At 41.4% G+C, this 25,736-nt stretch overlaps 2 protein-coding genes across 4 annotated transcripts; both read right to left on the minus strand.

The window, feature by feature from the left end:
* Window positions 1-477: 477 nt before the first annotated feature.
* LOC142518383 (protein ABC transporter 1, mitochondrial) lies at window positions 478-13,148 on the minus strand. Of its 3 annotated transcripts, XM_075621144.1 has the most exons (9): window positions 13,046-13,148; window positions 5,158-5,570; window positions 4,568-4,793; window positions 3,526-3,678; window positions 2,619-2,777; window positions 2,077-2,236; window positions 1,791-1,900; window positions 1,443-1,559; window positions 478-1,032 (listed from the first exon to the last, which is right to left on the minus strand). In XM_075621144.1, the coding sequence occupies exons 2-9, from the start codon at window positions 5,538-5,540 to the stop codon at window positions 664-666; spliced, it is 1,677 nt and encodes a 558-aa protein (XP_075477259.1). In that variant the 5' UTR covers window positions 5,541-5,570; window positions 13,046-13,148; the 3' UTR covers window positions 478-663. The 3 variants fall into 3 exon arrangements, with proteins under 3 accessions (XP_075477259.1, XP_075477261.1, XP_075477260.1); XM_075621146.1 differs by lacking the exon at window positions 13,046-13,148 and having other exon boundaries at window positions 4,568-4,785; window positions 5,158-5,485; XM_075621145.1 differs by lacking the exons at window positions 1,443-1,559; window positions 13,046-13,148 and having other exon boundaries at window positions 5,158-5,589.
* A 3,636-nt stretch (window positions 13,149-16,784) lies between these two features.
* On the minus strand, window positions 16,785-18,435 carry LOC142519889 (uncharacterized). Its single transcript, XM_075622904.1, has 4 exons — window positions 18,234-18,435; window positions 17,769-18,103; window positions 17,402-17,672; window positions 16,785-17,248 (listed from the first exon to the last, which is right to left on the minus strand). Exons 1-4 carry the CDS (start codon window positions 18,433-18,435, stop codon window positions 16,785-16,787), a joined length of 1,272 nt encoding a protein of 423 aa, XP_075479019.1.
* Window positions 18,436-25,736: the final 7,301 nt, after the last annotated feature.

A 25,736-nucleotide genomic window follows, 5' to 3' on the forward strand; every position in this document is an offset into this window, starting at 1 on the left:
AAAATATCACAGCCTAATACATACATGACTAAAATTGGCATCTTGGCTACTCTAAATTCCATAGGATCCAAACTTCAAACTCTCTTCAACACCACCTTAATGATTCTTTGTTTTTTGAAAAATAAAACATAAACCCTAGACCTTAAAAAGGTTTTGATTTTTTGATAGATGATTTCCGCACGTCATCGATTTCCACATTTGAGAAAACGAAATTATGTTTATAGATCAATAGATATAAAGTATCATTTAATACGATGGATAACATTAAATGATCATGGATATTTGTTTCATCCAATATTTGACTTAAATTTTAAAAAGGATTAGTCCTAATTAATTATATTATTCTCATATATTGATTTATCATCTATATTATTATACATCATTTATCATAAATCTGATGTACCATACTATGCCAAAATATGTGGAAAAAAATTATATTAAAATTTAAAATATATATATTAAAATTTTAAACTGGTATAATTTAAAATAAGATATAATATTATAATACTTTTTCCTGAAATACTGAGAACATTTATTACATGAGTTTTCATGGTTGGACATAAAGTCCCTTCTTTTATTTACAAGTTTCTTAAAATATTAGCAAGTAATTAGTCGAAATTACTTGCCACAACTAACAAAAATCATTGATCTTCTCCACATGATTTAACCACCATCTTCATCAAATCGATAGTTTTCATATACTTGGAGCAGCAATTCCTTACATGGCACAACGGCCCCAAGCTTGATGCATGCCAGAAAAGAGCCTGAGAGCTTCCTGTGTAAGCTGTATGCCTCCTCTGGTGGAGGTGTCAGTCTGTGTCTTAGCATCGCGGCCCCGAGATTTGAAAGGCTTCGAGTAATATTGGTTGATCCAAAATCATATCCTCCACACTTGGAGAATGGCAATCCCACAACAAAACCAGCTTGAACATGAGCCTCTAACATGATTTCAGATTCGTGTCCAGTAAGAAAACCAAGTCTCCTCGACATCTCTATCACTCTGTCTCTATCGCTATTTGCACAAGCAAGAACCTGATTCAAAATTTTTGGGTGATTTCTCAGCATATATCTGAGTGGTTAACGAGGTATTAATGGATCTAGTAGCATATAAAAGCTTAAATCTACTATTAGCATGACATGAACTATGAGGTTAAGAAGTTTACTACACATGAAGAAGAAGTATCAATATATGCTAAATTTAAAAAGCAAAGGAAAGATTTCTGTTGTGACAGCGAAGTCATGCCTTATCCAGAAAGGATTAAGGTCCAACAGTACTTAATTGCCTCAAATCAATACCAAAAAAATATAGGACAACTATCAGCTAAAAGAGTCATATTTCACTATGAGAAAACTTATGCAAGTTCATGCCTACCAAGAGATGAGACAAACTGTGTAAGAGGATGATTCATAAATCTAGAAGCATATGAATATACGCATCTTACCATTCTTAAATAACTGTCAACAAAATGTTTTGGATAGTCCCTAGCTGCTCCGAAGTCTATAAGATTGATTGATTTATCCACCTCATTATATAGGAAGTTACTCCAGTTAGGATCAGTCTGCTTGAAATCAAACATCGTTACAAGTATTGCAAGGGAAAAAATGTTCAGAGAAAACAAGTCCCATGAATATAATAATAAGTTCTCCAATGGTATCACAACTCTTCAGAAACTAGGATCAATCAAATATACTATTTGACATGAGACATATTAAACCACATGTCAACTCAATCGGTTCTACAGAAAAGACCAGGAAATTAAGATATAGAAACAAGAAGATAGGAACAATACTTGCATGAAACGGAATATAAATAACTCCATGAGAGTAAGCTCAAGTAACTTTCTTCCAACATAATTGCGGGTATTTTGGTCTAGTAATGCCACCTTATCAATCGGTATTCCTACAAACAACAAAAAATAATAGCAACAGAGAAATTATATAGAGCTTGAACAAAATTTAAAAAATGCATCAACCAAGACCAAGAACAGAAACAGGTCCACTAAAACATATAGGTAGATGAGGCCTGAGGGATCACAATTTATATAAAAAATATCCAAACACAGAGAATGCACCCACCAGGAACAAGTTCTGTGGTTAAAACTCTTCTACTAGACAAATCATCCAATACCAATGGGACATACAACCCACTTGTATTTTGCAGCAGACCACGGAATCTTTTCTGGTTCCTGGACTCCAATTCATAATCGCATTCACGAGAAAGTTCTTCCTTTGCAACCTGCATAGGGATTCAATAGGGAATATCATACTGGGTCAGTATCATACAGGCACTAAATTTTTCATTTATTCGGGCCTAAAGTAAACATTTGAAATATATTCATGGTAATTCATTTCCTCTAGAAAACATCCTGTGAAAGGGCACGATTCTTGTAGGTGCATGAGACATCAAAAAATCTCATCTAACAGAAAACCCCAAGAATACAATTTTATGAGGTAATTCTGTGCTTTATTCTAAGGTTCCAATTAAAAATACAAGGAATTAGTAATAGGGCAAATACTTTCACTTCTCTAGGTACTCATGATCGAAACCATTACAATAATACACAACATTCGGTAAATCATAAATTAAATATTGAATTGAATTACAACTCAATCTTTACCTTCATTGCATTGTCAAGAAAGAGTTTTTCTGGTATTAAATTTGTATAAGTTAATAGTAACTTCACATTATCAATGTCACTTTCAATGCTGTCTGCAACTCCAGGATACTGAATTTTCATTGCAACCTCCAAACCATCCTTTGAGACAGCTCGATGCACCTATAAAGTTCATTTTACTAAGAATCAGGAGTTCCTGCACATAGAAACTGCTAACGAGGACTCCATGAAAGTCACTGCAAAATTCTTTAATGACGAAATGAACAAATATGACTTTAACAAGGTAAACGAAAGTAATTATATATATTACATCACATATATACCATGAAGAAAAGTGATTACTCTTGTCATGCATTTAGTCATGCAGCTTCCAAAATGATTGAGGATGATTGCATTCTTGATACTTAAACAACGGAGATATGGTGTGATTGAAGCTACAAGCTATAGCCAAATAAAAACCTCCAGATCAGTTGTGGAATTTTCGTTTTAAAAAAAATCTTGTTTTCTGCAGAAAAAAGATGTGGTACATCTGTCCAAATATTTACCGAAAAGGAGAATTTTAAGAAAAGATTTAATACTGCTATTGTGGTAGCTAAGTAAAACTTCTTAAATGTGACTTTGGGAGAATGTACTTCTTAAATGTGACTTTGGGACGTCTTCAAAAGATTTAGTCCTACCAGACAAAAGCAATGTTGCCAACAGTTGTCAAAAGCAAGAAACAGTAAAATGAGTTTTCTGTTAATAGGTTCTGAAGCAGCTTTTAATTGGGTGGAATTCGAACTCTTATCAATGATGTAGGAAAAGAGATTGAGACCTAATTAAGTAACTAAGTCATATTTGTATTTTCATTGCAGTAGTGAATATTTATTTCTTGAAGTTTTATATATTAAGTGGAGTTTAAGTGCATTACCTGTCCTATGCTTGCCGCAGCCATCGGTTCATAGTCAAAACTCGTCAACTTAGATGCCCAGTTGGGACCCAATTCAGCATCCAAAACTTGATTGAGCTGATTCCTAGGCATCATGTCTGCCCCCTGACGGACAATGGTCAAAGCTGCCAAGATCTGCAAAAGCAGAGGAGCTATCACGGTGAAATTGAACCTAAAGAAGCTCATACTTTGCAAGGGATCGAGGACTTTGATAACAGTATGGAAACATTATATTAAAATAGATAATTCAGAAATGATTTTGATTAAAATTTTCAAAGATATAAAAATCCGATAAAACGAATAAATCCCTCATCTTCAACTATATGAGCCTATTCAGTGATTATTTGTTTATCTAACTTAATTTGGAAACATAACTCACAGCACCCTTCAACAAACCATTGCTTGAGACCAATCTTCACAAACAAACAATAATTGAGTTATATAATCATCATTCAGATTACAACATTTAATTTAATGTTTTTAGAACAAATTCCGAGGAAATAATGGAATCCATTCATGAACTGATGCATGAGTAGCCTCACCTCATTTAATATTACATGCTTCATCAATCTAATTCGTGAAGCATTGTGACCTTTAACTTAAAAAAAATTTCAACATAAATCGTGGCAAAATTTGATGACACAATGATAAATACTTAGGAAATCAATGACAAAAGATAGCTTTCTACTACCGTATTACATAATATTTTTGATAGAATAAAAGGTATAAGTGTGATGGAGGATAGGGCCAATGCCTAAAACAAAATAAAATCTATCGTTACAACTTTTTTGTTCATAGAGCGCTCAATATTTTACTTCGTTGAAGAATTAGAACCTCGTTTCATGAGAAAATTGACCGAATTGGCGATTGTTATCACAGTAATTTCACAACTGCAAACCATAATGTCAACCCTAATAGAGAATGTACTTTCTATTTGAAAATAACAGAAAGATATGTTTCAGAGGATGTATCATAAGCATATTAAATGTATCAATATGTAAGTTAACGATATCTGTTCACTTACTGGAGCAGGTACAAGAGATTCATCCTGGATACTCAACATTTGCCCCAATTTCAGTGCTGCTCCACGCATTCTGCATAATGCAAGAGCTAAACGTTCTGCATTTTTTTCAGACAGGAATGGAGAAAGAGAATGTTGGGCATTTTGCGAGTCAGTTGTACCAAAGGCGATTCTTTTGGCAGACTCCTGAAATGTTCCCCATGCAAGACCAACTCCAAGGCCTGCAAACCTTTAAAAGAGCTTTAAACATTAGAATCAACTCATGATCGTGTCACTTCTATATATGTCATTCAACAGCTAACATTTCTGTTCCGTAAGTTAACAGATTTTCAAAGCAGAACTACGGATTTACAAGTAACTCTGCACCTACAATTTTTAAAAGCGCTTCACATTAAAAAAGGTCTACATAAGAGTGATGATAAAGGTTTTAGAACAACCAAACCACCAACAAGCTGATACTGGTTATGGACCATGAGATTTAACCTGAGAAGGTATAATTGGAAAGTCTCTCTTGAACAGAGAGACCTTCTCCGATAAAAATTACAATAGTCTGTAACCGGTAGAAAACAGGGTACATGGGAAGGAACACTCACCCGAGCGCTCTGGAAAAAGGGGTAGACGGAACTCTCCTTTCCCTGGGCTTCCTCTGAACTTTGCTAGGATTATCATCAGTCAAGGGCCCATCCATGATCAAAGAGTGGGTGGCATCCGACGTCAAAGGCGACTCGCTGTCTTCCGGTAATTGAACAAAGCTTTCTTCATTCGAATGGGCATCAGAATGAGTGATATTAGCAACCTGGAAATGGCGTATGGAGGGATCGATCCGATGAATATTGCTTTTTGTAAGCCCGGTAATGTCCGAGGCCTTGAGAATTAGGGCTTGCAATCGAATACTGGTTTTCAAGTGACGGACGCCTTCCTCCGCCACCAGCTTTAAACCATCCACCACAATCGCTATCTCCTTCCAAGATATCATCCTTCTAGCCTTGCCGCTTTCGTCCTATCCCTATATTCACAAATCGATCTTGTAACGTGCCAAAAATCGAAAAGTTCACTTCTCAATGCAAATTATTAATTTTTTTGATATTTTATTAAATTATTTTAAAACAATAAATACATATTTATTTCATTAAATTGTGTTTAATTATTTTTATGTATTTTATATAAAATTATTGCATGGAAGAATTTATTTCATAAAATTTGAAAGGTTCATGCATTATAGATTTTTAAGTTGCATTTCGCACTCGACGAGGAACGGAGACCGGAGAATTTTCAGCAAAATTATTTTATTATATGATTTATTTTTATAAATTAATTTAGCTAAAACCTAGGGTTTTTAAGAGATTGTTAAAGGTATCGAGGGTGATCCTGAAGGCAACACAGGACGTTGGTTGCTGTGAGTGGTAGGGGCAAAGGGATGAGTCGAGGTGGGTGTTCGGGTTTGATTGTATTGAGGGTGAGGGAGAGAACCATCGGTGCTATGGTGAGCCAAGCGGTGGATCTACTTCTGGTGGGTCTGATCCACATCCTTGGAGGACCCTAGCACTTTTAGTTCGATCCTTGGAGCAACACACGTGATTTGGATGCAAGGGAACACGGGTTAGGTGATGGACTTCTAGCGGGTAAGCTGGTGGTGTAGGGGCGTGCATGGGAGCAGTGGTTTGAGTCGGTTGGGTACCTTAGGTTTTGATCTAAGTCCCTGGTTTGTGGGCTCGTGATTGGCGCGTCGGTTTGAGGGTATAGGCGTGAGTTTTGGGCAAGGGAAGTGCACGAGGTGGGCAAATGGGATAGGACTGAGAGTTAGTAAATTTCTGGAACTGATTAGCCGTGTGTTAGGGGGCTGATGTCATGGTTTTAGGAACATTTTAATATGTTTAAGATATGGTAGAAAGTTGGGAAGAATTTAGTAGAGTTTCGAGTCGGTTCGGTTTAAAATCGGGACTCCGGTTCAAGTTTTAAAACGAGTCGGTTAAGTTCTGATTTTGGCTTGGGATTAACGTCTAAGAACACTTTTAAAATGTTTTGGGATATTTTAAGGAGTTTGGTAAGCTTCGAGTTAATTTTTAGAGGTCCAGGGTTGAAACGATAATTTTTGGGTTTCCAGAGGCAAAATGGTCATTTTGCACCCGGAGTGAGATTTTGGTCCTGGCAGCGCCCTGAGCACAAATTTATTATATTTTAAATGTTTATGCTTCATGTTTAAAATTTTTACGCAATTATGATAAATACGGTGCATGCTTGGTTCAAATGAAAAATTATGTATATGCATGCTTTTATTTAATTGATGAATATGATGACACGTTTTGAAGGAAGTGATTTAGTTGTGACTAACACGATGACACGATGACATGTAAGGCCTGGGCTCAGTGGGCGGGTAATGACGTCGCTGATGACCCTCGCCGCCGGGTACCGCTGTTATATGTAAATGAATCCATCGACTGACATGATGATACGAAAGTCACAGCTAATGAACGGAATTCAAATTAAGATTTTAACACGTATATGCTGATACGATGATACATGCTATTACCATGTTTTGACAGGTCACAGTTACACATACGATATGATAACATGATGAGACATGTTTTGATACGTTACCATTTTACACGACACGCTTATGTTCATGTTTTTAAGCTCATGAAATGTATGTTGATTATGCTATTTTTCACTGCTGTGTGCTACGTATATGTACTTGTTATTACTGGTACAGGTGTGTTGAGTCTTTAGACTCACTAGGCGTGTGTGATGCAGGTGAGCATTTTGATAAGGGGACCGAAGGTGCCGAAGACTGAGTAGGCAGGCGGAATGTGCGGTGACACGACCCGAGGACCATTATTTTTCCGCATATTAATTCACGTGTTTTGAGAGGAATTGCACATTTTTATATGTTGATGATATTACGATTTCTACACGTTTACATTTTCGTTGATTTTGGACGACGTTAGTTATTTTTAAACTGCGTTATTCTTGTTGGCAAATAAATACGATTATTTTAAATGTTATTTTGTAATTGCGAGCTTTAAAAAAAATATTTCCGCACTTTTAAAACGTGTAGACGTTTCAGTTGGTATCAGAGCAAGGGTCCTGTATAGGGTTGTGCCACCGCCAGCTTCTGCCGCTCAGTCTTCAAGCCTCAAGTCTGTAAGTTTATATGTTTTAAATGTTTTTAATGCCATCACCTGCATGTTTACATGATATACGTTTTACGGGACATGTTTATCTGTCGCTATGTTTTGAGATTTAATGTTTTAAAATTTTTATGCATGCTACAACATTAAACGAGAAATTATATGATTTTCATGCATGCTGGCTTTGTGGTGGATTCGGACATGAATAAGAATTTTGCTAATGGACATTAAGAAAGGATTGAGAATGATTTGACTATATTAACTTTTGGTTAGTAGTACTGATTTTTTTTCTTTTTGGATCATAAGTTAATCTTGAAATTATAAATGATTTTGGGACTTGTAGAATTTTTAAGAAAATATTGATGGTTCACGGTTACTAGTTGAATTAATATTTAGGATTTCATGTAAGGAATAACGAATCGACGACTACGACGATTTTTGGAAGTATAAAGACGTGGAATTTATTTAGGATGCATGCTCTATATAGTGGGATTTAAGGATTGAATTGCATGAATTGAGAATTTAAGGACCTAATTGTAATAACCAATAATTGAGGATTTAAATGTAAAAATAAAATTTAAGGGACTATTTTCAAATTTTTGAATTTTGGGATTAAATTCTGAGTTTTGAGGATTTTAAGGTTTAATGAGGCAAAAATAAAAAATTTAATGGGGACCAGAAATGCAAATTTCGAAGAGTTGTATGGGCCAAAAATGTAATTTTCGAGAACAATAAGGGCCAAATTGTAAATCTCGAATTTTTTGAGGATTAAATTCGAAATTCTGAGAAACACTTGGGATGTTAAATATTTATGGAAATGTAAGACTTGTTATGAGACTTAATTTTGGGTTTAATAAGCTTAAAATTATTGAATTTTATGATACGGAGAGCCTATAAAATAGAATTAGGAACACCAAGAACTTATGGGTAATTGTGGAATTTTCAAGACTAAGGACAAATTGGATAATATTCGAGGAAAGTAAGAATTAATTTTACAATTTTAAAGAAATTTGGGAACTTATTTAGCAGTGAGTGAGAATTGAATGATTTAAATGATATGAATTTTCGGTGATTTAGGCTTGAAAGAAATATAGAACATTGAGAGACCTGGATTATAGTGTTATAATGAATGGTAATCGAGGACATTGTGGGATGAATTAATCTTGGGCTTGAAAAATTTAAGCGTTAGTGAAATAATGTTGTGGCAAATTAAGAATTTAAAGTGATGACGATTTAAGGTAAAATTGATCGGTTAGTTAAGTTATAAGAATAAACATTGAGTTAACAAATTTTTGGGAACTTAAGTTTGATGTGTAATAAGTTTTAGTATGATCTTAACAGCTAAAATTATACCTTTGTTGGAATTAATCTTTCCAGAAAGTTGGGTACGATTGATGGTTAGGTTATTTGATAGACGCAGGTAAGAGGTGAGGTAGACACCTCGTCTTGAGGGATTTTTGAAAGTCTTTAAGAAACTTGGAACTAAGCGGATATGTGTGTTGGAGTTATACTATTCATTACTATTTGAGTTGTGTAAGCTTGAATTTCAAGTTTATGAGATAAGTGTTCATACGAAAATTTGGGGTGAAGTAAAAACAAAAGTGAATTAGTGGTGTTCAACATAAGTTACCAATGAACGAATATTAAGATTTTTACCGATTAAGAAATCAAAATCTTGATGTGGGAACTCTAGAATTCTATGGGCTATAAGTAAAGTTGATTTATTAGAATTAGTCCAACATTAACATGGGACAACTTAGTAAGTTTTATACGCTAGAATTAATTAAACATTAAGGATACGTAAGAATGCGACATTCATTCCAATGAGGAAAGTTCAAGGGTCTTAGACCTCAATTATATTGTAATTGAGAAAGAAATAGTTTAAGAATGTAATTGATACTAGAATGGTTTTATTATTAAGGTAGAAGATCGATATTGCCTATCTTGGGTTTTATGGATTAACGTTACTCAAATTTAAGATTTGCGACAATTTAATATTTGGGATTGTAAATAATTAAGTTATGTAAGTTTGGTGCCGTAAGATAAAGATTCGATTCAAGGATCTTAGGTTAATATTATTATGGGGTTGAGATAAGGTTTAACTTTTAAGTGTATTACCAAGGATAGAAGTCGATCAGTAAATTTTGGTGCTAAGATATCCTAAATCGAACTGCATGAATGCCAATACTTGGATTTGAAGCTTTAACATATCTTGAGTTCATAAATTTAAGAAATGATGATGTTAAGATTTCAATATTGGAATATAATAGGTCAATGAACATCTTGGGTATATTATAAGGAAAGTAAGATGCGATAAGTTTGGACTGCCATTTCTGATATTGAGAATTGCGAGAAAAGTCGAAATTCGAGAACATAGTAGAATAAAATTAAGTCACTATAAATCGTCTTAAGTTACGATTCACAAACTAGGATTTGGACAGGCAAAATAATTAGGATCGAGGAGATATAAGGACATCTTAAGATTTATTATTTTATCAGAGTAGCGCCGCGGAAGCGTGGACCATTGGGATACTAGAACTAACTCTAAATTTTGTGATTATCAAGGATAAGCAAATTTCGGGGACGAAATTCAATTTAAAGGGAGAGATTGTAACGTCCCAAAAATCGAAAAGTCCACGTGAACAACATGAATGCAAATTTTTAAATTTCTTTGGTATTTTATTAAAATGTTTTAAAGCAATAAATGCATATTTATTTCATTAAATTGTGTTTAATTATTTTTATGCATTTTATACAAAATTATTGCATGGTAGAATTTATTTCATGAAATTTTAAAAGTTCATGCATTATAGATTTTTAAGTTGCATTTCGCGCTCGAACGAGGAACGGAGACCGGAGAATTTTCAGGAAAATTATTTTATTACATGATTTATTTTTATAAATTAATTTAAGGTGTTTTAAGTGCAATATTCAAAAATTAGAATTTTTAGGTATTTTTACCCGCATGATTTTATTTTTTTAACGGTACGCAAATTTTATCGAATTGGGGGACTTTTTAAGGGTTCGGCTATTATTTTCAAAATCTTTTCAACACGAAATATTTTTCAGGTTTGTGTTAGGGTTTAATGGGCCTACTTTTAAGTCCGTTGGGCTTAATGTCATTTTTACCTTTAATTATCAAATTTAGACCCATTAATTGATTAATTAACTATTTAAATATTATATATTAAGCCCCTAACCTAACCCTAATCATCTTACAACCAGCCGACACCCTCATTCATCACTCCCTGCCCTCGGTTTCAGAAAACATCAGCTGAAGGCCTCGGCTTTTCATTGTTTTGCAAAGGAAAAACTTCATCCGGGTTCTCTCGCATCGTTCTTGATCTTCGATCTCGCAAGGCATGCTTCGTATCACCTTTGCTGCATCATTCACGTAGTATATATCTGATTTGTATGTATGATGCATGAAGGAATTCGATCTGCCCAAGAACATGAAGGAAATTTTCGGTTTTCATCCATATTATGCCTTCTTTTTATTTTACTCACGTTTTTCCCTGGTTTGTGCAAGGGGCTGCAACCTAGGGTTGTTAAGAGATTGTTAAAGGTATCGAGGGTGATCCTGAAGGCAACACAAGACGTTGGTTGCTGTGAGTGGTTGGTGCGAAGGGATGAGTCGAGGTGGGGGTTCGGGTTTTGCTTGTATTGAGGGTGAGGGGGAGAACCATCGGTGCTATGGTGAGCCAAGCGGTGGATCTACTTCTGGTGGGTCTGATCCACATCCTTGGAGGACCCTAGCACTGCTGGTTCGATCCTTGGAGCAGCACACGTGATTTGGATGCAAGGGAACACGGGTTAGGTGATGGACTTCTAGCGGGTAAGCTGGTGGTGTAGGGGCGTGCATGGGAGCGGTGGTTTGAGTCGGTTGGGTACCTTAGGTTCTGATCTAAGTCCCTGGTGTGTGGGCTTGTGATTGGCGCGTCGGTTTGAGGGTATAGGCGTGAGTTTTGGGCAAGGGAAGTGCACGAGGTGGGCAAATGGGATAGGACCGAGAGTTAGTAAATTTCTTGAAATGATTAGCCCTGTGTTAGGGAGCGGATGTCATGGTTTTAGGAACATTTTAATATGTTTTAAGATATGGTAGAAATTTGGGAAGAATTTAGCAGAGTTTCGAGTCGATTCGGTTTAAAATCGGGACTCCGGTTCAAGTTTTAAAACGAGTCGGTTAAGTTCTGATTTTGGTTTGGGATTAACGTCTAAGAACACTTTTAAAAATATTTTGGGATATTTTAAGGAGTTTGGTAAGCTTCGAGGTAATTTTTAGAGGTCCAGGGTTGAAACGATAATTTTGGGTGTTCCAGGAGCAAAATGGTCATTTTGCACCCGGAGTGAGATTTTGGTCCTGGCAGCGCCCTGATCACAAATTTATTATATTTTAAATATTTATGCATCATGTTTAAAATTTTTACGCAATTATGATAAATACGGTGCATGCTTGGTTCAAATGAAAAATTATGTATATGCATGCTTTTATTTAATTGATGAATATGATGACACGTTTTGAAGGAAGTGATTTAGTTGTGACTAACACGATGACACGATGACATGTAAGGCCCGGGCTCAGTGGGCGGGTAATGCCGTCGCTGATGACCCTCGCCGCCGGGTACCGCGGTTATACCTAGATGGATCCATCGACTGACATGATGATACGAAAGTCACAGTTAATGAACAGAATTCAAATTAAGATTTTAACACGTATATGCTGATACGATGATACATGCTATTACCATGTTTTGACAGGTCACAGTTACGCATACGATATGATAACATGATGAGACATGTTTTGACACGTTACTATTTTACACGACACACTTATGTTCATGTTTTTAAGCTCATGAATTGTATGTTGATTATGCTATTTTTCACTGCTGTGTGCTACGTATATGTACTTGTTATTACTGGTATAGGTGTGTTGAGTCTTTAGACTCACTAGGCGTGTGTGATGCAGGTGAGCATTTTGATAAGGGGACCGGAGGTGCCGAAGACTAAGTAGGCAGGCGGAATGTGCGGTTACACGACCCGAGGACCATTATTTTTCCGCATATTGATTCACGTGTTTTGGGAGAAGTTGCACATTTTTATATGTTGATGATATTACGATTTTTACACGTTTACGTTTTCGTTGATTTTGGATGGCGTTAGTTATTTTTAAATTGCGTTATTCTTGTTGACAAATAAATACGATTATTTTAAATGTTATTTTGTAATTGTGAGTTTTAAAAAAATATTTCCGCACTTTTAAAATGTGTAGACGTTTCAGATCTTCTCAAATTTGTATTGATGGAATATGCCAAAACACATCGCAAGAGGCAATACACGAGAACAGAAAGCCAACAGGAATACAACTGAGGCGCACAGAACCCGCTCCCGTCTATCCGCGAGCTGAATTTATTAGGCTAGATTTTTTTGTAATGGAATTTGATATTTCCTTGAATTTGTTATCTAATATGGTTGAAAACAAAATTATATATAAAGTATAATTTGTTCAATTGCATTTGTAAGAGGTAGAAAGTTACATTGAATGATAATAGATAAACGCAATTGATTACAAATTTATATTTGTTATTTTTCTTTACCTACATTAGTTAGATTATGCTGCATCAAAGTCATAATCGAGTTAGGGTTTAGGGTTTTTTTTTTAGTAGAAAACACCGCCGGAAGCGGGGAGGGAGGTTAGGCAGACCCGTACCTGTATATATCATCAAAATAGCAATACAAGATAACACCTTAAGAGAGGATGATGAAACCAAACCTCTCTAAAGGCTAGTCATACAAAACATAAAAACAAAGACCTAGGGTGGCAAATACACGAGCCAAAAGCTAATCCCTAAGTGAAACGCATAATACAAAAGAACACCTAAGAGCAGCGCTATAAACATGAAAACAAAACGAAACCTATGTAAACAGTAATGATCCAGCTCAGAAATAGGTGCAAAAGACCACCGATGGTACCCATCTCTGAGCTGTCTGTCAATGTAAGGCCAAACTGAAAAGAGCATCCTAATCCGAGATCGATCAGCTGTATAGGATCCCGCAGTCAAAATATTAATCAGCTGGTAATTCACTATACAAAAACAGTCGAAGCACCAAAATAAGACCGCAATCCAGCTCAAACCAGAGAAGCTCCAAGACCCAAGAAGAGAGTGATAACGACCTGAGCTCATAATATCAGAAGTGAAATCATGAATCGCATGACGGTGACTTGGATAAAAGAGGCAACCAAGAGAGAACATCCAGAGCCACCAATGCACGCTGCAAAATATATCACAGAGTAGTCCCGACATGAATGGAGCCCCGGGCCATAGAAACCAAAGAGAAAGATCATCCAGAGCCACCACAACACTCGGCAAGTCAAAAAGAAAAGTCGGCGGGCAAGGAGAAGCCTGCAGATAACACCCGTCAGAGGACAGGAGTGGACCAAAGAGAAGTACCAACTGAGAAGGTACTCAAGTTCACCCAAATCCAAAGAAAGAAAGCATAAAGGGTGCAAGTGTCTGTACCCACTCGCACACACATGTTAAAAAGTGAGAAGAACAAACCCCGAAAAAGCAGTACCTGCAAAGGAAATAATGCATATATAGAAAAACAAGAAATGGATCCAAAGAAAGGAAGGTGCTGCAAAAAGCTAAGAACATCTGTATTGAAGGTAGGGAAGCCCAGAGATATCCGAGCGGGTCAGGATGGAAATATGTCTGGGAAGGGAAGGACCTAACTCTAAGGTATAAACCCTAAGGGTATGAGCCCTCGCCGCCAACGCATCCGCCACCAAATTTCCCTCTCGGAAAATATGTGAGAAATGAACAGCCCGCCCCCTCAAAAGAACCAGAATCCGGGTGACTGTGTGATGAAGATCCCAATGGCACCGACGAGATCGAAGGATCTGAAGAGATATCTGAGAATCGGTCTCAACCCAAAGGGGAAAAAGACCAAGATCGAAACAGATAAGAATGCCCCTCCAAACCGCCCAAAGCTCCGCCCGAACATTGGTCCCAACTCCGATAAACTCGCTGAAAGAGAGCCACACCCGGCCAAAAGAATCGCGAACAACACCACCAATAGACGACTCCCCCGGATTTCCCCTCGAACTCCCATCAATATTCAGCTTAAAGCACCCAGGAGGTGGACAGAGCCACCAGACAATCGCTAGCCTATGGGTGCGCTGAAAACTAACAAAAAAACCTAGCGATCTCGCCGCCTCAAAGACACCAAGCCAATGCTTGGGCTTAACAATGAAAGCAGCCTGAGCGAGACGCAGGTAGGACAAAATCCGAGACTTCACAGACTCTCCTGAGATACGCAACTGACGGTGCTTCACATCATTACGAGCCGTCCAGAGAAACCACAAAACAATGAATGGCAGAAACTCCTTGACGTGGCCCCCCAGGTGCCCAATGAAGATTTTGCTTCCAAGCACTGAGAAACAACCTGAGATCCCTAGTGCAGGGGATATGGACACGAAAGATAGCCCCAAAGAAATGCCAAACAGTACGAGCAATCGGGCCATCAATAAATACGTCTGTGAAAGTCTCCGACATATCACAACACTGACATCGAGAAGCCAAATGAAAGCCACAACGCTGGAGTATATCATCCATCGGGAGCCACTGATGCCAAAGCCTCCAAAGGAAGAAAGACATAGTCGACCTCAACCAACGGCCCCAGCAAGGAGTCAAAATATCAGTAACTGAGTCTCTCAATCGGACAAACTCCCAAGCAGATCTAAGCGAGAAAGCACCATCAGTACTATGAATCCAAAGAGCCAGATCAGGCTCGCCCAAGGCGACCGGTATCAGAGTAATCGCCTCAGCAACAGAGGGGGCCACCACAGAGCATAGAAGATCAAAATCCCATGCCCCCTCAAACAAAAAATGAAAAACCCGAACATCACGGCCCCCACGGACCTCACACTGACTGGACAGAGGTGAGTCCCCCAACCAGATGTCATCCCAAAAGGACACGTCTCCAAGGCCAACGCGCTAGCGAATACCAGTCTCCGCGCGAGGGCGGATCCGTAGGAGACGACGCCAGGTGGGTGATATAGAACCACGAGGAGGAACAAAAGCAGGAGCATCCAACTGGCAATACTTCCATAAAAGGAATCTTGCCCAAAGAGAGGAGCCCTGCCTAAATCTGAACCACAACTTAATAGAAACGCTTTCCACCAGATCTTTCAATCTGCGAAAGCCAAGACCACCCTCCAACACTGGAAGGCAGGCCCGAGACCACCTGGCCCAATGTCATTTCTTCTCCAAGGGCCGCGAACCCCAGAGAAAGCCATTGAAGACCAGCTCAAGTTTCTTCAAGACAGCCAAGCGGTGGCTGAATCACCTGAAACAAGTAAATCGGCAAGGAGAGGAGCACACTGAGGATAAGAGTCATACGGCTACCCAGGGAGAGTGTCCGAAGCTCCCAACCCTCTAATTTCCTACGAACAGACTGAAGGAGGGTCTCAAAAAGAGAACAGACATGATTCCCCCTAAACAAGGGGACCCTGAGGTACTTGAGGGGCAAGTGCCCCTCCGCAAATCTGGTGATACGAAGAACACGTGAGCGGATACGCCCACAACACCTCGGAGGCAAAATCAAGACACTTTTAACAGCATTCACCAGCTGCCCCGAGCAGTTTTCACAATGATGCAAAAAATCCATAAGGCACTGCATCTCTCGAGTCCCACCATTGGCAATAATATTGATATCATCAGCATAAGCCAGGTGGGAAATCAGGAGATCACAACCAGATCGGTACCTAATCGCAGGATGCTGTCTGTAAAGACGATCAAGCCCACGCGAAAGAAACTCAGCTCCCAAAATGAAAAGAAGCGGGGACAAAAGATCTCCTTGACGGAGGCCCCGGGTGGATCCAAAAAACCCAGTGAGGGAGCCATTGATATTCACTGAAAAATGACAATGAGAGATGCAGGCAGATATCATCAATACAACCTGCTCAGAAAACCCATAATACCTCAAAACGTCCAACAGGAAGGACCATTGGACCCTATCATAGGCTTTGGCCATATCCAATTTCAAAATAACATTACCATCACGAGGGGGAGAGAGAGACTATGAGTGAGCTCCTAAGCAAGAAGGATATTATCCGAAATCATCCGAGCTGGAACAAAGCCTCTCTGATTCAACGAGATAAGCCTCTCCACCACATCCCTCAGACGAGTGTACAAAAGCTTAGAAATAATTTTATTCGTCACATTGCACAAACTGATCGGACGAAAGTCCGACCAAGCATGAGCACTCTCGACTTTGGGAATCAAAGTGATCGTCGTGGCAGTAAACCCCTGGGGCATGGGATTACCCCGAAAAAAATCCAGAACCGCATCCAAAACATCCGGATGGACAATCTCCCAGCAATGTTGAAAGAACGCCGAAGAGAAACCATCAGGCCCTGCCACACTATCAGGGTGGATGGAGAAAACAGTCGCCCGCACCTCCTCTAAAGAGGGAAGGGCTGCAATACTGGCTTTCTCCAAATCCGAAATCACCGAATGAAACTCAGAAAAATCAGGGCAGTCAAGCACAGAAAGATCTCCATTAAGAAGATTTTAAAAAAAGGCGGCCCCAGACTGCTGAATAAGCTCAAGGGAAGTAATGCAAGAACCATCATCCCAAATACGGAAAATATTATTGGCCACCATTTTCTTCTTGACCATATTGTGGAAGAGTTTGGTATTCTGCTCACCATCCTCTAACCACCTACAAGCGGCTTTTTGCCGCCAAAAGTCCGCCTCCATGGCGGTAACCCGAGCAAGATCCTCATTGCAATTGGACAAACAAGTCCAATGCAACTCAGAAGGATCAGCCTCACAAACTTCCTCGGTGAGCCAGACAGCCTGCTCCGCCTCAACAAGTTTGGCAAAAAGATTACCAAAAACAGTCTTATTCCACCATTTCAGGTGGCTCTTGAGACGCTTCATTTTCACAAAAAGACGGTGCATGTCATTCAAATGACACTGCAAATTCCAGTTAAGCCTCACCGTCTACAAAAAGCCATGGTGCCTAATCCACATGCTCTGAAGGCGAAAAGAACTCGGGCCTTTAACAAAAACCGAGACAGTCACAAAAAGGAGACAATGATCAGAGACTGTACGGCAGAGGTGTTCCACACGTATAGAATGAAAATGATCACCCCAGTCAACAGACACAAAAACCCGATCTAAACGCTTCCAAATGGTCTTGTTCGTCCACGTGAAGGAAGACCCCTCAAAACCAGCATCCACAAGCCCAGAATCCAAAATAAAATGATTGAACTCTTCCATGGGAAGGAGCCTCCCATCGGAAGAACCCAAACACTCGGACGCATTTCTGACCACATTAAAATCGCCACCAACAAGCCAAGGGCCCTGATCAGGCTTAACCTGAAGCAGGGAATCCCTGAAGCTGCCTGCGCTCAATGTAGTCGCACTTAGCATACACAAAAGAACAAAAAACATGAGTCGGCAAAAAAGGAGCAGAGACTCTAACATGAAGGAATTGAATGTGATCAAGGAGAGACACAACCATCACATCCTCACCAAAGAAAACCCAGATATGACACGATGAATTCGATATAACTCTAGAGAAACCAAAACGATGAGTCATAAAACGAACATCAAGATCAATCATAGGTTCCGAAATAGCCAAAATCTGAACTATCTTTTCTTTGACATAGGCATGAAGCCTTTGTTGAGACTCCGAGCTCCGGAGCCCCCTGACATTCCATATGAGAAGATTCATGGAGAACGGGCAGAAGAATCGCCCCGTCGCTTTTTACGCGACCGATGAAAAGCATTCTCCTTCCTCTTCTTAATATCGGCCATATCAGAATCTAGAACACGACTTTCAGGCCTACAACCATCACCCGACTCAGAGTGTCGATGAAATTCCTAATCAGTATCACCAGCAGAGTCCAGCTGAAAAACCATCTCACTAACAGAAGGGCAGGGCCCTGACGAGCAACCAATTCCTCTACCATAGAAAAAGCATCAGCGGGGGACGGAGGAACAGAGGGAATGGAATGACTACTGTGATTCAAAGTGCAGGGCCCCAGAGTATCAAGTACCGTTATCACACTGGAAGACGGAACCCCAGTAGCATCCACACATTCAACAAAAGGCAACCCTTCCTCAACGTCTCCACCACAGGGGTCCACACCCTCATGAAGAACAGAACCGAAATTGGACCCCACCAGAAGGACCAACACCTGCATCCTCCATATTACCACATGGAGATTCCGTACCAACAAAATCAATCCCAACAGGATCAGGCTCTGCAACCTGTCCATGCGAGAGCACCTCAAAAGTATTCAATTCAAGAGGATTCTTTCTTGGAAGAACCTGCCTAACTGCTTTCTTTCTCCCTCTACGCCTGGGACCCGTGCCAGTTTTCTGAAGCTGAGGCTGGGTCCCCAAATTAAAACCAGGATTAACACCCGCTGGTGGGGCAAGCTCTGTAGATGTGGGAGACTGACCAGAAGCACGGTCAACAGGCTTAGGACGAACGGGTTTTGGATTTTTTCCATGGGAATAACAAACACTGGTCGAATGACCCAGCATTTTGCAATCCATGCAGTATCCGGGGACTCGCTCATAAATGACTTCAATTTCTTGAGCATGATCACCCCAACCCACCCATACTTCTTCGACTGGCGTTTCCAACACATTCATTTCAACACAGACTCGAGCAAACGCACCCCGAGAAAAATTTGCAGTATGATCATCAATTTTCACCGGTTTCCCCACAATTTTGGCCAAAGAAAAGAGACTTTGCTTAGAAAACAAATGAAGGGGAAGACCCGGGAAGCAGATCCAAACAGGGGCAATGGGTGACTCCTCCTGAAGATTAAACTCTGGCGTCCACTTAGAGAAGCGGAGCGACAGAGGTCCCACCTGCATAATCCCCTTAGTCCAAAAAAACGCATAGTCTTCTTCACAAGCAAGTGTGAGAACAAAAAAAACCCCGAGGCATGAACTTTAAGTCAAAAGATCTAACTAGTCCCAATTTAGCAAAAGCCGCAGAAATACCAGAATTTGGAACTTGAGATCGACTACCTGAAATTTTTCCAACCAGAGCAAATCTGAAAGGTTTTTCCAGGGAAGAAATTACCTCTTCCGGGAATAGGATACCCGGTTTTCCATTCCGAAGAGTTGGCACAGGCATGTCATTCATTGAATTGTGCAACTCATCAAAGCTTTTTTTGGCCGTCCGAGGGGACGGTGGAGTCAGGATATCACGAAATGACACAGTAAGCGGAATAGGAACACGCGTACCTGTTTTGACCGTATCATCACAAAGGTTGACTGTCGAGTCAACTCGTTTCACTCGACGGTTTGACTCGACCGAGTTGACTCGTGAGTCACCTGCCGGAGCACCACCTTGGATCGGCGACGGTGAGGGGAGTCCAGAACCGGGACCAATTCGAGCAGACTCGGGCATTGGAGGGTTCGATTTAACCAAAGAATTTGAAGAAACTCGATTTTGCCCTAGAATTTGGGGGTTTCCGACCGGTGGCCGGAAACCAGAAATTGAAGGAGGCAAAACTCTACCCATGACCGGACGACCAACATGTGAAGAGGAATTGAAGAAATACGTCAGAATGGCACCGAAATTTTGCGAAGAAGATGACGGAAAAGTTACGTCTGGCGCTGTATTCTTGGATCTGAAATTGCCGGCGACGGTGAACGGCGTTGGGCATGAAACTGGTATGATTGGGATGGTCTGAGAGTGGGTATCAGAGATCGGGGCTTGGAGTGAATTAATGGTGCAATAATCGGCCGGAATCGAAGTAAGCATTTCCGGCGATGTGATGAACAGTGACGGCGTCACTTTGAACAACGATTCCGGTGGCAATACTGAGTTATTGAGCATGGGGATGGTACCAATCGAACCGTCTACAAGAGGCGAGTCGATTGAGGGCTGTCCGGCGCCGGGAGGAGCAGAAACCGGCACCGACGAAGATTTGGACAGAATTTGCTCAATTTCGAACAGAAATTTGGTTGGGTTGCCGGACTCCGATGAAGCTGATTTTTGAGTATGATGACCACCATGAGGAGGCGGTTCTGGTGGTAGGTGGCGCCGGTCAGGATCCGGCGGCGGTGACATAGTAGCGGTGGCACGTGAATAGTGTCAAATTTGGGGAATTTTTTGGGATTTTTTTTTTGAGAGAATTTGTTCCGGTTGCAACTGGTTTTTTGGTTTCGGGTTTCGGGTTCGGGGTTTGGGGTTTGGGGTTTAGGGTTTAGGTTTTTTTTTTTAAAAACACCGTCGATAGCGGGGGGGTTAGGCGGACTCCTACCTGTATATATCAAACAAAAGTAAAGGTTCAGAAGATAAAGCCTAAGGGGGATGGGGACGAGACCAAGACCTCCCCGAAAAGCTAAATGACCAATAAATACATACAATCCATAAATCACTAAAAGCTAGGGTAGCATAAAATACACAACTGCTAACCCTAGTAAAAGTAAGGCTCGCAACAATACTAAAAACGATAAAGAAACCAAGCCGATAACGTAAAAACGATCAAGTCGAAAGTAAATGCTCCAAGTGAAGCGAGAAAACCAAGGAGAAGTATTCAACTCTGAGCCATATGACCTGTATAACTCAATCACTCGAATAAGGCACCGAGGATGATCAAAAGGAGCCATCAATAAAGTACCAAATGAGAAAGTACTGGAATCCATCTCACGAGAGGCCAAAGACCGCAAAAACATGCAAGTGTCTGGCCCCACTCGCACTAGAGAATGCACGCCTGTCACCGAGTGGACACCCAAAGAAGATACCAAAGGAGAAAGTACTGGAATCCAACCCTCAAAAACCAGGAACCACATAAAGTGCTAGTGTCTGGGCCCACTAGCACTGAAGTAAGCAAGCAAAGTGAAAAACAGCTCATCAAGAGAGCTCAGTGGGCAAGGAGAAGCCTGCAGTAAACGCCCATCTGAAACCGGGGTGGGGCCAAAGAGAAACACCAACCGAGAAGGTACTGGGACCCACCCTGAACTAAAAGAAGAAAAATAGAAAGAGTGCAAGTGTCTGAGTCCACTTACACAATATCTGGCTAGGAGGAGGAAAGACAACCCCCTGATAACAAAGTACTTGCAAAAAAAAAAATACATACATATATAGAGATAAAAGAAATAGATCCAAAAAAAAAGAAGGGGCTGCAAATAGCTAAGAACATCTGTATTGAAGGTAGGGAAGCCCGGATATATCCGAGCGGGTTAGGATGGATATATGTCTGGGTAGGGAAGGACCTAACTCTAAGGTATAAACCCTAATGGTATGAGCCCACGCCGCCAACGCATCCGCCACCAAATTTTCCTCCCGGAAAATATGTGCAAAATGAACCGCCCGCCCCCTCAAAAGAACCATAATTCGAGTGAATGTATGATGAAGGTCCCAATGACACCGACGAGAACTGCAGGATCTGAAGAGAAATCTAAGAATCTGTCTCAACCCATAGGGAAAAAAGACCGAGATCGGAACAAATAAGAAGACCCCTCCAAACTGCCCAAAGCTCCACCCGAACATTGGTCCCGACTCCAATAAACTCGCTGAAGGAGAGCACCACTCTGCCAAAAGAATCATGAACTACACCACCGACAGTCGACTCCCCAGGATTGCCCCTCGAACTCCCATCGACATTCAGCTTAAAGCACCCAGGAGGTGGACAGAACCACCGAACAATCGCTAACCTATGGGTCCGCTGAAAGCCGACAAAGATACCCAGCGATCTCGCCGACTCAAAGGCACCAAGCCAGTGCTTGGGCTTAACAATGAAAGCAGCATGGGCAAGACGCAGGTAAGACAAAATTTGAGACTTCACAGTCTCTCCTGAAATATGAAACTGACGGTGCTTCGCATCATTACGAGCCGTCCAGAGAAACCACAAAATAATGAAGGGCAGAAACTCCTTGACGTGGCCCCCAGGTGCCCAATGAAGATTTCTCTTCCAAGCACTAAGGAACAACCTGAGATCCCCTGTGCAGGGGATCCGGACACGAAATATGGCCCCAAAGAAATGCCAGACAGAACAAGCTATCGGGCCATCAATGAAAACGTGTGTGAATGTCTCCTACATATCACAACACTGGCATCGAGAAGCCAACTCAAAACCACGACGCTGGAGCATATCATCCACCGGGAGCCACTGATGCCAAAACCTCCAAATAAAGAAAGACATCGTGGGCCCCAACCAACGGCACCAGCAAGGAGTCAAGATATCAGAAACATGATCTCTCAATCAGACAAGCTCCCAAGCAGACCTAATCGAGAAAGCACCGTCAGAACTGTGAATCCAAAGAGCCAAATCAGGCTCGCCCAAGGCGATCGGGGTCAGAATAATCGTCTCAGCAACAGAAGGAGCCACCACAGCGCAAAGAAGATCAAAATCCCAGGCCCCCTCAGACAAAAAGTGAAAAACCCGAACATCACGGCCCCCACGGACCTCACACTGGCTAGACAGAGCAGTGTCCCCAAACCATATATCATCACAAAAGGACACGTCTCCAAAGCCAACGCGCCAGCGAATGCCAGGCTCGGCGCGAGGTCGGATTCGTAGGAGATGACGCCAGGTGGGGGATATAAAACCACGAGGGAGAACACAGGCAGGAGCAATCATCTGGCAATACTTCCGTAAAAGAAACCTCGCCCAGAGAGAGGAGCCCTGCCGAAACCGGAACCACAACTTAATAGAAAAGCTATCCGCCAGATCTTTCAATATGCGGAAGCCAAAACTACCCTCCATCACTGAGAGACATGCCCGGGACCACTTGGCCCAGTGCCATTTCTTCTCCAAAGTCCGCGACCCCCAGAGAAAAGAGTTGAAAACCATCTCAAGCTTCTCCATGACAGCAAGCGGTGGCTGGACCACCTGAAACAGATAAATCGGCATGGAGAGGAGCACAACTGCGGATAAGGGTTATGCGGCTACCCGGAGAGAGCGTCCGGATCTCCCAACCCTCTAACTTCCTACGAACAGACTGCGGGAGGTGCTCGAAAAGGAAACAAACCCTGTTACTCCTAAACAATGGGACTCCGAGGTACTTGAGGGGCAATTGACCCTCCGCAAACCCGGTGATGCGCAAAATCCAGGAGCAAAGGCGCTCAGAGCATTTCAGAGGCAAGATAACAGAACTTTTGACAGCGTTCACTAGCTGTCCCGAGCAATTCTGATAATGATGCAGTAAGCCCATAAGGCGCTGCATACCACGAGACCCACCGTTGGCAAAAATAATGATATCATCAGCATAAGCCAGGTGGGAAATCAGAACATCACAACCGGAGCGGTACCTGAGTTCAGGATGCTGCAGGTAGAGGCGGTCAAGGCCGCGCGAAAGGTACTCCACACCCAAAATGAAAAGCATGGGGGACAAGGGATCGCCCTTTCTGAGGCCTCTAATGGAACCAAAGAACCCCGAGAGAGAACCATTGATGTTCACGGAGAAATGACAATGAGATATGCAGGCCAAAACCATCGCCACAACCCACTCCGAGAAACCAAAGTGTCTCAAAACCTCGAAGAGAAATGACCACTGGACCCTGTCATAGGCCTTGGCCATATCCAACTTCAGGATAACATTACCACCACGAGTGGGGAGAGTGAGACTGTGAGTGAGCTCCTGGGCGAGGAGAATATTATCAGAGATTATCTGACCCGGAACGAAGCCACTTTGATTTGGTGAAATAAGTCTCTCCACCACAACCCTCAGCCGAGAGTACAACAGCTTAGAGATGATCTTATTCGTGACATTGCACAGACTGATCGGACGGAAGTCCGACCAAGCATGAGCACCCGCAACTTTGGGGATCAGAGTGATTGTTGTGGCGGTAAAACCCTGGGGTAGGGGAGAACGCCGGAAGAAGTCCAGGACAACATCAAAAACATCCTGATGAACAATCTCCCAGCAATGCTGAAAGAACGCCGAGGAGAAGCCATCAAGACCAGCCACACTATCAGGATGAATGGAGAAGACGGTCGCACGGACCTGCTCCAAAGAAGGGGTCGCAGCAATACCGTCATTCTCCTCAGCAGAAATAAACGAGGGGAAGCCCGAAAAATTAAGACAAGCAAGCGCAGAGGGGTCCCCAGTAAGTAACTCTTGGAAAAACGAGTCTCCCGACTGCTGAATCAATTCAGGAGGCGTCAGGCAGACACCATTATCCCAGATGCTGAAAATCTTATTCGCCACCCTTTTCTTCTTCACCATGTTGTGAAAGAGTTTGGTGTTCCTCTCACCATCCTCTAACCAGTGGCAAGCATCTTTCTGTCTCCAAAAATCCGCCTCCATGGCGGTGACACGGGCCAGATTCTCATTGCGATCGGACAGAGAAGTCCAATTCAACTAAGAAGAATCAGCCTCACAGATAACCTCAGCCGACCGAACAGCCCTCTCAGCCTCAGTGATTTTATCGAATAAGTTCCCAAAAACATCCCGATTCCACCACTTGAGGTGATGTTTAAGGTGCTTCATCTTAGCAAAAAGGTGAGGCATACCACTCAGACTGCAAGGCAAAAACTAGTTCAGCCTAACAGTCTGCAGAAAACCATGATGCCTAAGCCACATACGCTGGAAGCGAAACGAGCTCAGCCCACGGGCAAAAATCGGAGCGGTAACCAAAAGCGGACAATGGTCAGAAACTGTACGGGGGAGATGTTCAACCCGAATGGAGCTGAAATGATCACCCCAATCAACGGAGACCATAACCCTGTCCAACCGCTTCCAAATGGTCTTATTCGTCCAGGTGAACGAAGACCCCTCAAAACCGGCATCAACGAGACCAGAATCCATAATAAAAGTGTTGAACTCATCCATGGGTAGAAGCCTACCACCACGGGTGCCCAAACACTCAGATTCATCTCGGACGACATTAAAATCGCCCCCGACCAGCCAGGGACCCAGAGCAGGCTTGACCTGAAGAAGAGAAGCCCAAAGATCTCTGCGATCAATGTAACCACAACTGGCATAAACAAAATAACAGAAAACCTCAGTCGATAAAAAAGAGGCGGACACCTTGATGTGAAGGAACTGAGAATGATAAAA

The sequence above is a fragment of the Primulina tabacum genome, chromosome 11, assembly GCF_025594145.1.
Source record: "Primulina tabacum isolate GXHZ01 chromosome 11, ASM2559414v2, whole genome shotgun sequence".
In the NCBI taxonomy this organism is placed as follows: Eukaryota; Viridiplantae; Streptophyta; class Magnoliopsida; order Lamiales; family Gesneriaceae; genus Primulina; species Primulina tabacum.

Bases quoted from the DNA above. Each gene is read 5' to 3' on its own strand.
- LOC142519889 (XM_075622904.1), bottom strand. From the start codon at position 18,435: ATGAATCTTCTCATATGGAATGTCAGGGGGCTCCGGAGCTCGGAGTCT. The intron at 18,104-18,233 runs GTGAGGATGTGA...CATTGAGCGCAG, and splicing joins TCATATCTGGGTTTTCTTTG to GCAGCTTCAGGGATTCCCTG. The intron at 17,249-17,401 runs GTGAGCAGAATA...TTCTTAATGGAG, and splicing joins TTGTAGGTGGTTAGAGGATG to ATCTTTCTGTGCTTGACTGC.
- LOC142518383 (XM_075621144.1), bottom strand. From the start codon at position 5,540: ATGATATCTTGGAAGGAGATAGCGATTGTGGTGGATGGTTTAAAGCTG. The intron at 3,679-4,567 runs GTAAGTGAACAG...CTGCTTTTGCAG, and splicing joins AATCTCTTGTACCTGCTCCA to ATCTTGGCAGCTTTGACCAT. The intron at 1,033-1,442 runs GTAAGATGCGTA...ATTTTGAATCAG, and splicing joins TTGACAGTTATTTAAGAATG to GTTCTTGCTTGTGCAAATAG.